Source organism: Tympanuchus pallidicinctus, unplaced genomic scaffold, assembly GCF_026119805.1.
Source record: "Tympanuchus pallidicinctus isolate F22 unplaced genomic scaffold, pur_lepc_1.0 scaffold22, whole genome shotgun sequence".
Classification (NCBI taxonomy): domain Eukaryota; kingdom Metazoa; phylum Chordata; class Aves; order Galliformes; family Phasianidae; genus Tympanuchus; species Tympanuchus pallidicinctus.
The window spans coordinates 39,783,057-39,796,100 of record NW_026294739.1 but is presented as its reverse complement, the minus strand read 5'-3'; the positions used below and the strand labels follow the sequence as shown (position 1 = coordinate 39,796,100).

The window sequence follows — 13,044 nt, the reverse complement described above, 5'->3', positions numbered from 1 at the left end:
GCTCTTAAAAAACAATGATCCTCATCTAATGTTAACTCTAAAATCTACGTTACTTCATCTAAAAGCCTGCCTTCAGAATGATACTCAGGAAATCTCAGCATTTCACCTGTCTGAGATCTTTTTTGAAAGAGAAATCTCAGACTTCTGCTGCAATTCCAAGATCCATCTGGTTTCTTGTTTAAATTAAAGATACAAATGAAGGCAAAGACTTCCTGGAAAGCATGGTTCAAATGAAGTGGAAGAAACATGTTTCTGAAAAATGTAAGGACAAGTGCTTCAGAAGTAGAACCAGATCCACACATCACTGAATAGGAACTATAGCAGTGTTGCTACGAGTCAATATCTGTGCAAACAGTGGGAATTTATGAAGAGGAAGATCTTATTCAGCATATATTCAGCATCTCACCTTGAATGTTTTTTTAAATAATAAGTGTCTGCAGTGTAGTACAGAATAGATATAACGCTGGCAATAAGAAAATGCTTCCAAAGCAACTTCTGGAGAAATAATGACATGCATAACAGTGATTTCATTAGAAGATGAGACACTGCCCAGCACTTCCTTTCATTGATGGATTTTTAAGCACGGTTTTCAGAAATTCCCTTTAGAACACAATCAGTTGCTTTGCATTTTTCTCTGCCCAGTGCGTAATAAATGCAATTAAAAATAAAAGGAAGCAGCATTATGTATCAGATGAAATCCAAATTAAAATCTCACATAGTGTTTTGATAAAGTAATTCTTGACTTCAGTAGAGTTACTCTTGGATTTGCTGTTGATCTCATTATACTCTTAGGAGATCGAAAACAGCTAAGCCGATTGGCGCTGGGAGGAGGTGTTGCAATCCTTTTTCCATTCTGGTTATGTTGGACGCTATATTTGCCAGGTTTGTGCAATTCTACCTCAGTATTTAAGGAAATAATCTGTATCACAGTCTTAAGCAGAGCACAGTATGCATAATTCCTTCTTTCAGTGCTTATTTTACAGAAAATCCCATTCTAGTTTCACTTCTGTGACTTGCCTCTTTTTGTTGGTGCTGTTCTTTTAGTTCCTCTTTTAATTATTTGGAACCAGACTTCAAAATAAAATGTTCTGACATCATAGTAACAAAGTAGTACTTATATATTCTTTGGGTAGACAGTGAAGAACTTCTGATTCACAAAAAATTTGAATACTACATTAACTACCGAATTTTCTAGGGGTTTATGTCACAGCATATTGATGGCACAGCAGGACAATGGAAATATATGTTTTCTGAGAAACAGACTGTTTCCTCCTGAGCTTACATGCAGACCATTCTGGTGGTTTTGTTTGGTTGAAGAACATTAGAAAAACAACTCCCTCTCGCTTTATTGCACTTGTCTCTGCAAAAGCTGGTTTCTTTATGTCAGCATGTTTCTAAGGCACAATCAACAGACCTCTCCTGAATTTTTAGAAAAGAGATTACTTGAAGACTGAGCATGCAATAATTCCTCACTCTCCTCACAGGCAGTTTTAACCAAGTAGCGGGCTATTTTAAAAAAAGAGACTTCTGAAAAACTATCTTCATGCTGTAAAATCTGCTAGGTGTGATGGATTTGCAATTAAGAGGAAAGCCAGGCACAACACAACACTGTATTTCTATTTTTGCTTTGCATGCAAAAATGCATACTGTTTTCCTAAACAACAGGAACGTATGCGGTCAGATGTTTGTGAGCATTAGGATGTGAGGTCACATGCCTTACTAGACTGCATGATATCAGTAAGGGAAGTTTCTCTGAGATTGTTTGCTTGCACTGTCAGAATAAAAGCAGAACGCAAAGTGCCAAGGATATTACCTTTCGAAAACGTCTGAAGAATATCCAGAATGAGTCAAGCTGAGGAAACCAGTACCCATGTGACATGGAACACTGTGAAGCTGGTAGTTTGCGTGATACTGAGCTTGTCATTTATTATTGGGACTCCTGGAAATTGCATTGTCATCTGGACTGTTTGTACTAAAATGAAGCAAGTGTCTCCTTCAGTCCTGCTGATCTTGAACCTGGCCATTGCAGATATCCTCGTACTGATCACTTTGCCTATCTGGATTTACTCCTTTGCTGACTCCTGGGTTTTTGGAATCATCTTCTGCAAAATACTGGTCTTCATTATTTACTGCAGCATGTATGCTAGTATATTTCTGATTACAGCACTGAGCTTGGAGAGATTAATGGCTGTGTTTTACCCTTTTGCTGTTCAGAGATACAGAACAAAGGAAAAGACTTCTATAATCATGGTCTTCATTTGGTTCCTGTCTGTAGCTCTTGGTATTTCTATCATTCCATTTCAAGAGACAGACGAAATCAATGGTGGGCAGCAATGCACGTGTCGCAACTACTCCTCTATTAAACAGAAAGTGTCGTATCTTTTGCTGGAAACTCTTGCAGGTTTTGTAATTCCTTTTCTAATTATATGCACCTCTTATGTGTGTGTTGCAAAAAGAATAAGCAAAATGACTTACCGGTCAAAGCAGCGATCAGAACGGCTCATTACCAGCATTGTGGTGGCATTCATTTTGTGCTGGTTTCCTCATCATCTTTTCAACATCCTAGATATCATTTCAATTGAGATAGAGCACTCTGAGGAAATGTATTTGACTCTGGAAAAAATTGTAGACATAGGAGAGTATATCTCTGGAGCACTTGTGTTTGTCAGTAGCTGCATTAACCCTCTACTTTATGCTTTTGCTGCACGAAAATTTCAGAATCACCTGAGAATTGCCAAGATATCCAAGCTCTTTGAACAGATGAGTCAGACTGTAACAGACGAAGACAAGAAGAGTCATTCTGTAGTCAAACAAGAGACTGCTTCAGTAGGCATGGAAAATCTCTAACAAAGAACATAAACTTAGTTAATAACGGGGTCCTGGGGCATCCACTCAGTAGTTCTTACACGTAGGGACAAGTAAATGTTAGTACAGTTTTGTATGTTTTAAAAGAGTTGTCAGTAAAGCCTTGTTTGGTTCCTAAGCTGGTATCCACATCACAGAATCAACGATGCTGAGAACCTCATCAAGGTAGCTGGAGGTTTGAAGTAAGGAATGCAATATTTTTACTCTGCAGTAGAGTTGTGATTTTTAGAAAAAAATGTGGAAAACAACATTTACATGGAAAACAAAATTTGGAAATTTAAAACTTGTTTTTGTGGAGCAAAACCTGAAGTGGTCAAAAAATCCCCATATATATAATCTGAAGTTCTAAGTGAGCAAGCTTGGATTCTTATTATGGGTAAGAATGGATTTCAAGATGATTAATGGCACATAAAATTTTTATACAGGACTTCATTTAGGCTTAAAAGTAACAACTTTTACACAACTTCATTTACAGAAGAATCTTATGTTAATGTGAAGTAAAGCATTAGGAATGGCATGCATCTTCAGAAAAAGGTACAAGAAATCTGTGTTTCATGACAGTTACAGACCTCAAGCTATACTTCATTTATATACATAACTCAGTGGCAACTGAACTATTGATATATCTAATATTCATAGTATGAGTATTCTCAAATGATTTGACTCAGTTGAGCTCTCAAGATGTCTATTAAAGTTCTGGAGGAATTTAATCAAAGCCTACAGTGAGGGAAGGAGACATCGGTGAGATTCTTTTACATGTAAGAATGTTATGGCAATAGTATGAAGTGCCTGATATCCTAAGAATTTCACCTTGCACATAGAAGCATTTTTTTTTCTCTTGTAAAATAGAGTAGAACTTGCTTTAAAGAAGCAAATACATTTAGGACTTGCAAGGAATTTATTTTTCTTTTGTGAATGCAAACTCACTGTGAAAAAACTGCATGGCATCAAATGTTTGCTTTCAATGGGTATTTTTAATTTCTGTTTGTGCTTGACATTTTTTATACTTTCTTTTGCTTATTTTTTTAATCATTGATTTGTAATAAGATGAAGATAACTACTGACTACTGAGACTTACTGTTACTATCTTTCTATTGTAATATCCTGCAGATTGTGTTTTGGACAGCTGCAGATAGTTTTGTAACTCACAGAGAAATTGTGAAAGACTAACTAGAACTTAATATTGAAGAGCTTATTATTTAAGACAAGGAAATTTGAGTTACATCAGTTTAGCTTGTGAAGTGGAACAACACAGAGAAATAAATCCTTATATATTAATAGAATATTTCTAATCATTTTGCATACGTATTTGTTATTCCTGCTTTCTATGAAAAAGACATTTTTTCTTCTCATTGAAAAGGAAGCTCACACCATACTTTCCCACACCAATGACTTTCCATCAATTGGACTCCTTCACTGAGATTAAAAGAGAGAAAACTTCAGCAGGACCTTGTTTATGGCAGAGTAAGAAGCAGATGAAATCCTTTAAATTTAATCCAATAAAACTACCACTTTTTTCACCCCAATAATTATTCCTTAATTGCTGCTAGCATATTAAATATAGCAGTACCTTCTAATAATGGTAGCAACTTTATTATCTACTGTATAAAAAAGCAAAGATATTTCCTAGTACGTTTTTAAGATAACAGTCATTCTATTCAATAACAACAGAACTGATGAAGGGACAATAAGCACAAAAATAGTGTAACTTAGTTAGGGTCCTAGGCCTTCACAACTTGAGTGGAATTTTCTATCAGTCTGTCCTGCACCTAGTTATCATCAATCCTAGGAGATCAGCTGAGCCGTTTAATCATGTGTGTGTGTGAGGCATCCATCTCTTCTGGTGCTATTTGCTATTCAAGAAGCCTTCCAGGTGCATTTCTTGCATTTTAATGCCTAATGCCCAACCCAGGATGAACTATAAAGAGCTTAGGGACCAGATACATAGTCTGTGCAGTATTGCCTACTGCAGTAAAGGATGCTAAAGCAGCAGCCTTGACTAATTTCACCTTTCTACAAAGCAGATGGAGCTAATTCTTGCAAATGCTGGTTTGCACTGATAAGAGCCACTGATGTAATATTTTGGCAGCAGGGCTGTAACATAAGCAGATCCACAAGAGTTGATGTAGACGTATAAGCTGATGACATGGTTGACTGCTTCTTCCTTTTAAATGTATACAACACACCTGTCAATGCTGCAACATTTACCACTCCATTTATACTAACCTGAGGTCTGACAGTACTACACGCTAAAACAGCCAGCAGGCATTGGATATTCTTGCCTTAAAATACTGAATCCCAGCCAAACCTAAAACCTGGCATTGATCTGGTGCAAAATGCTGCATCTTATGATGGTGATACTTCATGACTGCTGTTGACTACATTTTGTGTTCATTCTGTAGATTGTATTGGAATGTTAATAGCAAACACTTCCCTTGATCCCAAGCAGTTCCAAGCAGTGACCCAGAGACAAAAGCAGTCTTACTAATAAACTCAGATAACTCAGTGATATCTCAGGTATTCCAAATTCTGTCTGAGAAAAATGAGGTTTCATCTTGCTTAAGTTCCTCTTGTTTTTCTTACTTCCCAATTCTGTGGTCCTTGTTTATGAAGCCTGTCTCTGTGGCTTCAGTGTCTAGCTATTTCTCATGACACAGCAAGAAGAAAGGCTGAGCTAAGTGGGGGTGACTTCAGTCACCTGAGTCAAATCACCTCAGCTTACACTGAAGTGCACGGAACATTACGTGGAATCAATGCAACACTGCTCAGAACACTGTGTACTGGGAGGTGAAAAGAAAAAAAAAGATTCCAGGTGCTTTGAACTTCTCATTTGTTTGTAAAAAATGAGAATCTTCTAACATCAAGCTCTAACTTAAATCTTATCAGCCTGATGAACATTCTATGGGCATACAGCAGGAATTTATCACATGTGCTGTAGTAGAGTTGTGCTGCATAAAGGGAATTCATCATGTACTAACAGGATTGAAGCCAATATTCAACAAGCATTCAAAAAAAAACTAACAAAGGAAAAATACGGGTCTCAAAGGCCTTACTTTTATTGCCTTTTATTGTTTTCTGTAAACATCATGGTAAAATAGTTGTTACAGAGATGTGGATTAAAAGAGTGGAGTTTTGTGGAGTTTTGTGACAAAAGAAATGGAAGATCCTTGTTTGGAGGTAGAAAACAGGGAGCTGCATTATTCTAAATAAAGAATTTTGTTTCTTTAATCAAATCAGCAGAACATTCAGCAGGAAGAAGCAGAGCAAAAGTTAAGAGATATCTGAAGGACAGTTGAGAGTACAGTTACGGAACTTTATTAGGGTTACTATTAACAAGACTTAAAAGAGAAAGATTGTAGGCAGGACTTGAGTGAAAGGAGTAAAAGAACCTAGAAGAGGACATGTATCATGGACAATGTGCAAATTCTCCCATATACAAGCATGTGAGAGAATAAGAACTTGAGAAGATGCAAAATTAGAGAATATTAACAGTGGTGAAGTTTGTCTTTATTTCCTACAACTACGACCCTTGCATTGCTTCCTTTCCTGCATGTATGGGTAAGGGAAGAAGAGTAAGAAAGTTTTGCATCTAGTTGGAGAGGAAAAGCAAAAGAGGTCTGTCAGTTCAGATTAAAGAAACATATGTTCTTAGAATGAAAATGAGAAGTTCGACTGTGGAAGCTAAGCGTACAGGAACAGAGAAGGAAGTGAAGTAACTTCTGTTGCAAGGCAGTTCTAGGTTTTTCTAAATGCTTTCTTGTCTGGTCAAGTAATCACTAAAAATGTTCTTTATCTGGAAACTCAGTTTGATCTCCACTGTTAATAGGTTAAAGAAAAATAATGCTGTAAAATGCAGTATGAAGTCATAATGCTCTCTGCTGAGAGGCTGAGTGGCTTACACTGCTCCTGCTAACATAACAAGTTGGGTATGACAAGGATGTGATGGCATCTAAGATTTCTGAAGCTTTATAACACATTTACTAAGAAAAGTACAAAAAAAATTCTTGTACTGATAAGTCGAGAGATAATAGACTTCTATCTTGTTTCATTCTTTAATGTTTTCTTTCGCTTTATAAAGTATAGTTATTTTTAAAGTTATGGTTGTTGTTCTTAGGAAGGATTCAATATTTTTAACTGCATTCAGTTAGGTTAAAATAAATGGAAAGTTTCGGATAAAAAAAAAAGCTATTTTTGTGGAATGTGTAAAGTGTCAGTCATTTAAGTGATAGAATTAATGGAAAGGATGCTATAAGGTCTTCCAGTACAGATTAAATAGTCATAACTGTAAGAGTTAAGGCTATGTCTTCTAGAACTGCAAAATTCTCTGTATGGTCAATTGAGTAGAAATTAAGAATGGCAATTGGAAAACAGCTATCAGACACCTCATACTGTGATAAGGTGAGGGAGTATGGACAATCTACAAACACAGTGCATGTTCCATGTCCTAACTGTAACACATAACCTGAACTGTTATTGCAGTGTTAGCATTCACTGTAGAATTGCCTTCAGAAACTTCAAAGCTGAGACTGTTTTTAAAACATAGTCACTAATGAATTATATTCATGTCCATTTGATTTTAAAACAGAGCCAGGAACCTTCAGCTGTGCTTTAGAATTGAGAAGTGTTATATATTCAGAACAAGCATTCAGCATAGCAATCTTTTCACGTTTCCTGTTCTCTTCTGCCATCTTGTGGCTCTTATTTTGAAAACTGGGTTTAATTTTATATTGAAAAGTCTCTGATAGAACTGGTGAAGGACTCTGTCTGTTGTTTCAGGACTTTTTTTCAGTTATAAATTGTATTTTTAGACTCAGGTCACTGAGGCAGAAAGGTTTGCAAAATCCACAATGCTGTATTAAGCATCCAAGTCCCATTTTTTTCAGAGTGATGTAGTTGTTTCATCTCTTACTATCCAGGAACTCAAGCCCACACTTATTTCAAGCACTGCACAAGTTAAGCTGGCTAAGAACTTTTGACAGAATACTATTTCCTCAAGAAATGCCAGTTTGAAAAACCTGTGTTGAAAATAAGAAATTAATAAGCATGTTGAGCTAGAACCAAGCTCTTGAATTCGAGTAGCTCACATTTCATCCCAACAAGGGCATTGATTTCTAAACTGTGTGTTATTCTAAGGTGTTCCCTCAGCATCCAAAAAGTATTAAAAGGTCTTTAGTTTACTGTGCTAAAATTAGGAATAGTTTTTGCAGTCTTGAAGGCGTCCATAACAAGAAAAACCACAAAAGTTTCACCCTTAAGAAAAAGGATGAAGCATTATGAGTAAAGTGGAAAACAGTCAAGATTTAATTTCACATTCCTTTTTCCTCTGTTGTAGTGTTTGAATATAATGATTTTAGAATGTCTATTAACAAGTCTTTGCTTAATCCTCTTAACATTTGTCACATTGAGTAGCATTGCACTAATAGGCTGATTCTTTAGAAGATCAAAATCTTATGAAGCTGATTTTGCTGAAGAACTTCTTATGGCTGTTTGAGGAAAAAGATTTCATACATTCAAGGGTTCTACCCATGTACTCCTTAAATACATACTTCACCCCAAGACTTGCCTTGTACATTACAGTAATTAAATAGCATTGTTACCATTCTGTACTGCACAACTTAATTTCACTCGTACTGTGAAGGCAAAACTAAGACTGGAAACCAAGATGTTTGGTCTCTGTGGGTTCCCTTGTTGCTCCTGTTATCCATTGTTATCCAGACAGGGTCAGTTCAAGGGTCAAGCTAGAAAGTCAATATATATACATAAGGTTCAGGGTCAGGTCTATCAAGGGTCAAATACAGCCCAGTAATCACAAAGCAGAATTGCAGTGATTAGTCGGGGCCAAGGCCAAGCCAAGAAGCCTATGCATGGGTCAGAGCCTGGATCAACAAGGTGCACAGCCAAACACAAGCATAGCTGTAGCAGAGCTGAAAAACAGTCACTCTGACAGCAGAGCTCAGACAGGGAGTGAATGCCCAGGCCTGAGTTTGTATGGGCTCCTGGGCCTGCAGGCAGGGTCTGTGGGACTGAGCTCTCAGTTGGAGACTAATCAAGGTCCTTAAGGACTTTATGTGTACTCATGGCAGAGTCTCAGCAGCAATGAAGACATCAAAGAAGAAATATAGAATAATGCCTATAAGCCTCAATTACTATTTTAAGTAATGGTTGAAGTTGGGCAGATATTTTAGACAGAGGATACACCAAGAATTTTGTTATTTTTGCTCTTTAATATTTTAAGATACGTGCTGTTTGCTGGTGTTTGTGTTCCTTGTAAAGTTAATATTACAGCTTTCAAATGGGCACAAACACTAACGGGAAAAGAAAAGAAACATTTTTATTCAGTTTTTGCATATACACAGTGAAGGTCAGCTTATAGTACTGAATTCATTGGTTGTATGCTTCAGCTGGCTAATACGGGTATATTGATACAGCCAAGAGATGGCAACTTTAGACTCTCACTGCAGGAGAGCCTGGACTTTAAATTGTAAGATATCATCCATTGCATTATAGTTATATATAGTGATGTATAGTTATATATATAATGTATGTTATATATACATATATGTTATAACTATAGATAAGCTGTATTTCATTAAATGTATGTATTAGAAACAGAAAATACTGTGACCAAACTAACTTCTTTTATTATATACAAACAAAACAAAAGACAAGTAAATGGCTTTTAAAAATATAAATGATTCTTAGAAGTATATGTGCAAGTTTACAGAAATTTGAGCTGGTTTTCTCTGGTTGACCTCAAACAATATTTGTTTCAGGAAATTGTGAAGCTGTATCTGATGCTCCTCTGTTGGGATGACAGCAAATCATGCATTCAGTGGTTTGACCTTTTTTTTTTCCTCAGGGATGGAATTAGATCCTATTTGATTTTCAGGTTTTGCACCTAATGCTGACAGTATAATGAATGAGAAAGGAAATCTGTCTTACAGTTTTTTTAGTCTGTACATGGTCTGAGCCAAACTTGTAAAGTGCTTGGTGTTGACTTATGGCAACACTGCTAAGAAAGCAGAACTGAACTGCCAGGCACATCTAGGTCAACATTTGTTATTTTTAGAGTAATATCTCTAGATACTTTTAAATATTTTATTATTCACTTGGGAATTTTAACATAAGGACTCTGTAGACTTCTTCCTGCATGTAATGCCTTTTTTTCCTTATGTCTTCAAGCCTTGCCACAGTTTCTTTTCATTTCAAACACAGGAACATATTTTGCTTCCTCAGACATAAACATACAGAAAATTAAGTCTAATGTTTTCACCATTGACAATACATAGTAACTGTGTAAGAGAAGGAGCTAAAAAAGTATGCACTGTTCTGATCATGAAGATTTTATCGCAGACTGCATGAAGAATTTCACCTGTTTTGGATCACTGAACTTCAGCCGGAGTTAGCCAGATAATTGAATAACCTAAGCTAAATGTCAAATTGGCCAAGTGATACAATCTGTCATTTCATTTCATTTAGATGAATGCCATTGATAGGATAAGGTTAAGAATTTAGTGTCCTGAGCATACTAACAAAAAAGAAAAAATGCTTGATATGTGCTTAAAAGCATAATGATACATTTCCCAAGCATCAAATTCATATGATGTTATCTATAAAGTGCTTGTTTCCTTTTTTCTGTACAGTTTTACACACACGAATATTTTTAGCCACATAGTTTTACAGAGAGATAGATGTTTACTAGTATTATTTGTGAGTATTAAGTTACATCAAAGGAAATTAAACTCTTCAGTAGCCCACAGAGTGTTTTCCTCCCTCTCTTTACAAACTGTTGAGGGAGCTACAGGGGATGAACAGGCCCCTAGCTGGAGTTGATGTGACCACATCATCTGTTTCAGCTTTCCCTCCTTACATTCATTGCACTGAATCTCTTTCTGTGCTTCAGCTGCTGTAACAGTACTTAGTTCCTACATGCTTTTGGCAGCTCGGAAGCACCAGTTCTGAAGGACCTTGGCAGCCTATGCCAGGGAGCTGCTCACGCGGCTCCATCCTTTGTCAGACCTCCCTTCTCTGCTGAGATATACTTGATCCTCATTGTACACATTTTTAGTTCTTTTTTTTAAAATGTTTGAGTGTAATAACGTGATATCACATACACACCCACATATCCCACGTTGCCAATATTTTCTGTATGGCAAGGAAGTTTCTTCTCTTGTTTCCTACACTTAGAGGAAAAATTGAACCCACAGGAGATGGCATTTATAAGCATGGAAAATGAAGTTTCATACTTGGAGGCTGCATGTAAAAATAAGCTTACTTTTCTCCTGTGCTGCTTTAGCCAAAACCACTTCCTTTTCTTTTCACTTCTTCCCATTTCCACATGCAAAATAGCTCACTGTCATTCCTGGTTAAGAAGAAATGGAGTGATGTCTCTGGTTCCTGGGTATAGGCTTCAACTGTAGTGTGGAAATGTCTGAGATCATTATTCTCTTGTAAAGTGGGCCACCAAAAAAGGAATTTGATTTGTCTGAATCAGACAAGAAAGATTGACCTCCTAAGTAGCAGTTTCCTATATTTTAATTAGCATTATAGTTTATTCAATTTTTCAGACAGATTAAGGGAATACTAATTATTAAAGAATGCAACGACAGCAAAACCTAAGGGTTTGCCTCTTTTTCTATAAAACTGCTTCAAACAATTCTTTGTCTCTCTCTGAAGTATGTGGTTTAAACACTAACTGAAGATGTGTAATTAATGCGTACATGATAGCAAATAATCTATTACAACAATATATTTTCTTTCTTTTAAGACAGAGAAATTTTAACCTGTATAAAAAGAATCTCAGGAAATGGAAAATTGCCTCTTTTCAGCTGTAATAATTAGAACTTAGGAGATTCCATTATATTCCACAAAGAAAATATGAGGATGTAATACTAAAAAAAGGGAAAATAAATAAATATTTCCATACTCAGTTTACAACTGGCCTACGGAGGCCAGGGCTACGTGTGAGCATGGGAACGAGAGGTGTGGCAGGAGCTTTAAGATGCTGTAATTTTATGACCAGTTTTACAAGCTAAGGCAGTGACACAAAGCAACCCAAAGCCTTAAGATGTGGGGCAGGAGGGCACTTCTTTTACACCCCACCACTGCATGCATCCAGAAGGACATTGTCATCTGTGTTTTTTTCATGTTCATTTTCCCAGAAAAATGTTGATGATTCTGGACAAAGCGATCAGTTTTTTATTTAATATAAAACATTTCTTAGAAATTCCATTGTGCTTCAAAATACAGTCAGAAGAGATCTCAGAGGCTGCCTTGAAGGCCTGCAGGCAGGCAGAAACTCTCTGAACAGCTGGCAGAAGCTGTGCTCCTGGTGATTCTAGTCAGTGTTATTATTTATTACTCCCAGTTTAAAAATAGGAAAATGGAAGGTGAATTAAGAGGTTGATTAAAAAAAAAGATGCATATTCTTTCTACAGGTATCTAAAAGTTGTAATGTTCCTATTGGTTAAAATAGTATCATAAAGTCAGCTTTTTATGTAGTAATAGCTCATAATAACCTAAGGAAAGAACAGGCTGCAGACAGTTTCTGTCGAGCATGGGATGTGCTGTGTGTTCACACCTTCGCTTGCCCTGCAGTAGCTTGTTTGTACATCTACCTACAGGCAGTAGAAGCCTTGTTTCACCTATTTGCTCAAACTTAATTTAGCAGGTGTGACCAGCCAGAACAGTAGAAAGAGAAATAATTGAGAGTGAAATTAGGCTGAATTTAATCTGAATACCAAACAGACCCTTCCTGATTTACATCTATTAAGTATACATAGAACATATCAGAAAAGTAGGGAAATTTCTTATACATAACAAGTTTCTATAAGCAAGGGAACTGTGAACACCAAGGAAAAATAAATTATTGAAAACAGAGTTTAGTTTACTTGCATAATTTAAGGCTTTAAGGCTAAAAAATGAAACTCAACAGTCATAATGAGATTTGCAATGAAAACCACAGGTGTGAAAATCTAATGTGATTTTCCACTTTAAAGCATGTAATGCTTCTGATAATATAATACAAAAGCAGTGCTGTGGAGCAAAGTAGGAAAGGGGAGGCTGTTAGTTCAGGACATTACAGATGTTCTTTTAGTCCAACTTTTGGTGGAATGATGTGGTTAATATGGCACTAAAGACATGAGAATCTGAAGATATCTGCTTGAAAAGTGTGCGAGA

The 13,044-nt window shown here is 36.4% G+C and overlaps 1 protein-coding gene across 1 annotated transcript; it reads left to right on the top strand.

The window, feature by feature from the left end:
• Positions 1 to 1,637: 1,637 nt before the first annotated feature.
• LOC128081941 (leukotriene B4 receptor 1-like) lies at positions 1,638 to 4,148 on the top strand. Its single transcript, XM_052685690.1, has one exon. The coding sequence runs from the start codon at positions 1,843 to 1,845 to the stop codon at positions 2,845 to 2,847; it is 1,005 nt and encodes a 334-aa protein (XP_052541650.1). The 5' UTR covers positions 1,638 to 1,842; the 3' UTR covers positions 2,848 to 4,148.
• The last annotated feature ends 8,896 nt before the right edge of the window (positions 4,149 to 13,044 follow it).